This window comes from Myotis brandtii, unplaced genomic scaffold (assembly GCF_000412655.1).
Source record: "Myotis brandtii unplaced genomic scaffold, ASM41265v1 scaffold185, whole genome shotgun sequence".
Lineage (NCBI taxonomy): Eukaryota > Metazoa > Chordata > Mammalia > Chiroptera > Vespertilionidae > Myotis > Myotis brandtii.
The window spans coordinates 8819667-8823838 of NW_005356870.1; the positions used below are offsets into that span (position 1 = coordinate 8819667).

The following is a 4172-nucleotide window of genomic DNA, read 5'->3' on the forward strand; positions in this document are numbered from 1 at the left end:
CATAACCCATACAGACAATAGTGTGGTGAAGGCCTGTGCAGTGGGGGAGATGGGGGAGGGGGTCAATGGGGGAGGACATCTAATACTTTCAATAATAAATAAATTTTAAAAACTACAAAAAGTTTTTGTTTCCTAAAAGATAGCATGATTAATGAAAAGTCATGTTACATAAGATCATGACCCATGTGTTTAGGAAAAAAATGTGTTTTATAACCTTTTTAGTAATTAATACATATTATAAAAATAATAATGGCTTACTCCTTTTCTGTAACATTTATCTAGATGAATTTAAGCGTGCTGTCTATGTGGCTACTGGTCTCAAACTTTCACCACATTTAGTGAACACAGTCTTCAAGATTTTTGATGTTGACAAAGATGATCAATTAAGTTATAAAGAATTTATTGGAATTATGAAAGACAGACTCCATAGAGGATTCCGGGTAAACCTATATATTTCAACCCTATTGATATTATTTTTTTAAACTGAAAGGGAAAAATCCACCTAAGTTTCAGAAACAATTTATATACATTTTTCATTAAGTGTTATACTTGAAAAGAAAAATATAAGGCCCTACCTACTTTCAGAAACAATTTGAAGTTATAAAAGACAATGCTTTTTTAAATATGAAATCAGTTTGAATATTAATAACTTAATTTCATAATCAAGTAGTTCAATGTCTTCATCCCAATTTGTGGGGGCAAAAGTTGCCAAATATTTTTTATTGATTAATCTGCACACTTGCTATCAAACTTGTTAGTATACAAAGGAATACCACTATTTCTCATTTTACATGATGCAGATTTCCACTAGGCAACTGAGATGCTTAAGTCACCGTATATTCAGCACTTTTCATATAGAAAATAAAGTAAAAACATTTTTTGTCTGCTGATTCTTCCTGTTAACAACTTACACTGTAAAATAATATGAAAAATTCAGAGATTTTATTCTCAAGTATGTTTTAAAGAATGAAATATAGCATGAATCAATAAATGTTTAGATATGTAGCATATTTGTAGGTGGTGCCAAAAGTGGGAAAAGAAAAAAAAATTTCTATTAACAGCTAGAATATGCAGATATCCCTCCTTGGTAGGAATACCCCTAAGTATTATACATTTAAAAAGAGGAAAAGTTATATATACAATAAAATCAAGATTCATCATAGACAATGTTTTTAAACATTTTTAAGGATTTTTTTAAATCCAAGCTGTTTTGGTAACGATACTGTGTACTTTACTGCCACCTAGTGGCCAGTCATTAACATTTGAAATTATGGCAAAAGTACCTAAAAGGGCATGTATTGAAAATCATTTATTCTTTCTTCCTCAGAAATTTTAGAGTAGCAATATCAAATTAAAGTATGAACTATGCTATAAACCTCTGATGCTGCATTTTTCTCTTAGATGTTGTGTGTTTTATTTTTTGCTCTATTTATTGCATATTTGTGGCCCCATAACATTTCATTGACTTTTACATTTTTTAATCCTCTGTTCCACAGGGTTATAAAACAGTTCAGAAGTATCCCACTTTCAAATCCTGTCTGAAGAAGGAACTGCATAGCAGATAAGTATGTTAGCTTCTCTGTCTAAATTGTTCAATAACAATAAAGGAAGGGTCATGATTTATTTTTCTGCTGTGACATTTAGGAAATAACTAAGAGAAATACATTTTATTTTTAATTTTTAGGTCACTAATTCAAACTAAGAATTACTCTGTTAATGATTTTACTTTAGTAACTTTATTTTATTTAGTAATTCAGTTGATGAATTAATCATTATAACAAAGAACTACTTTGCCTCTATTAAGTTGTGAAATAAACTGGATTTAAATACTCATCCGATTGGTGTTCTCTTGAAATGTCTTGATTGAAAACGATTCTGTTTAACCTGCAACTTTGTATCTGAGTAGACATAAAATAATAACTTCATATTCGACTATTATAATGTAGAATCATTAACATCTAAGGGATATTTTTTGCTATTTTTTAGGATCATGTTTCCCAATGTCTGCTACAATAATAGAAGCTAATCTTTGTAGAGTTATTTTAGATGCTTGGCACTATATTAGGTGTTCTTCCACCTGTAGACTCTCATTTAATCCTCACAGATATCCCGTTTAACAGCTGAGAAAATACAGTGGGGCCTTGACTTACGAGTGTCCCAACTAACGAGTTGTTCGAGATACGAGCCGTCTCTTGGCCGATTTTTTGCTTTGAGTTGCGAGCTAAAATTCGGGTTACGAGCCAGCTTCAGATACCCCACCGATAGTTGGCGCAGCGAACGTCACAGTGAACACCACAACATCAGCCCAGCATCACGTGTCATTGTAATGGTGAAAATTGATTTGACATACGAGTAATTTGAGTTACGAGCTCCGTCACAGAACGAATTAAACTCGCAAGTCAAGGCCCCACTGTAGAAGCTTAATGAGTCATTTGCCCAAGATAACATGCGCTAATAAGTCACAAACTCGGGTTTGAACCTCATTCCGTCTGATGGCAAAGACATCTTATTATTTTCTAAACTATCCCTGTAGAATGCCATAGGTGAGGAAGATACAGGAGGCTCATTCAGTTTGTTTCAACCCAAAGAAATGTCTCATACTTGTTGATCTCCAAAATGAGGGATTTGTTTTTCCTTTTCTCTTCTATAAGTCACCTGTACCTATAAATTTTTGGTCGATTATGGGTTCCAATTAGGTAGGTCTCTAATTACAAAAATACATTTATTGCTGTTTTTCTCAAGCTGGAAACATTTATATTTGTTATAGCAGTATTACCAAAATTGTTCCAAGCAATATTGATGCATATTATTTTAAAAGTTTAGTTAAATAAGTTAGAGAAATATAATAAACATAGTTAAATAGGTTCCTTCCTCCTTAGAACTTACGGGATCTTATTATGCATTTGCGTCTCTAAAAGAAAACGGCAGTATTCTGTATTTCGCAAAGTAGTTTTGAGGCCAAATGTTTTATGGAGCCCGTCCTGGGAAATGCTGGTCTAAACTGTTTAGTGGCAAGTAGGTTAATCATTTATCTGAGGTGGTGACTGTTGTGACTGAGCTAACAAACCATCTTCCTAATCTCTGTTTTAAAGAACTTGATACTGCCCTGTAAGAACTTAAACTGAACATTAAAAAACATAGGACCATGCCATGTATATGTTCATATAGGTAGTGTACTCAACTAATTTGTCATAGCGTCACTCTGACGCTATTGATTCTATGCTGTAGTTCATAGAACCATAGATAAAAAGGACTACATTTTTTCTAGACCTTGAAAGGACTGAGGACTAGACAAGTTACTAAACAAAACACTGAACTTTTATATTGAAAGAAATGTTTTATGATTAAGTCTTTTGATCCTTGTATTTTCTGTTCGGTGTGTTTATTATGTGCCTTACTGTTTCATATTATTATCATAATAATATTTGATTAATGTCATCACCTCTGAATTTCATGCTAAATAAATATTGCTTATATTTTTTAATTAGGTTCTTGTAAAGCAAAGTTTAAAGAATTTATCTACATAACAAATGCAAGAAGCAGTAATTTCAGAAAACAGAAATGAAGGAAAAGGTGAAATGCTAATTATATTTTTTCTTGAACTGAATTCTTGAATATAAGACAGATAAAATGCATCTTCATACTAACTACAAATGCTGTATGTTATCAGGTTAAGCTTTTGCCTTGATTTACTGAACTTTGCACTTTTTCATTCCTTTCAGAAGTACATAGATACTTCCACTGACTATATAAGAATGTATTTTAAATATTTTAAAATTTATTAGAAATTTGCCTAAACTCAAAATAATGTATGACTCCTGGAATCTAGATCACTTAAAAATGAACAGTGACATATTTTCTTTGGTTTTAGATTGTGAACTTATTTTAAGAAAATGAATATTCCTTAAAATTTAGCTTATGGCCTTAGAATTGTTGATAAATCCCTATTATTTATCTGATGTTCAGTTACATTGAAAGTGTTCTGAAAAACAAATAGAAATTAAAATACTATACAATATGATGATTTACACTGTACTTTTTTAAAACTACTAAATTAACAAGGTATTGTTTGAGTCATATGAAGTTTTTTTTGAAGTTTTTATTCATTTATCAAAGTCAACAGAATGTCTAGTATTCTTTTATGTATACATAAAATGTAGATTTTTTTTCTC

At 31.2% G+C, this 4172-nt stretch overlaps 1 protein-coding gene across 2 annotated transcripts in view; it reads left to right on the top strand.

Moving 5' to 3' along the window:
• Nucleotides 1-3536, top strand: part of MICU3 (mitochondrial calcium uptake family, member 3) — a 73682-nt gene extending 70146 nt beyond the window's left edge. For both annotated transcript variants that reach the window (XM_014537906.1, XM_014537905.1), the window contains 3 exons: nt 283-440; nt 1497-1565; nt 3489-3536. In XM_014537906.1, the coding sequence (XP_014393392.1) occupies nt 283-440; nt 1497-1565 (227 nt within the window). In that variant the 3' untranslated portion in view covers nt 3489-3536. The remainder of the gene's footprint in view (nt 1-282; nt 441-1496; nt 1566-3488) is intronic.
• Nucleotides 3537-4172: the final 636 nt, after the last annotated feature.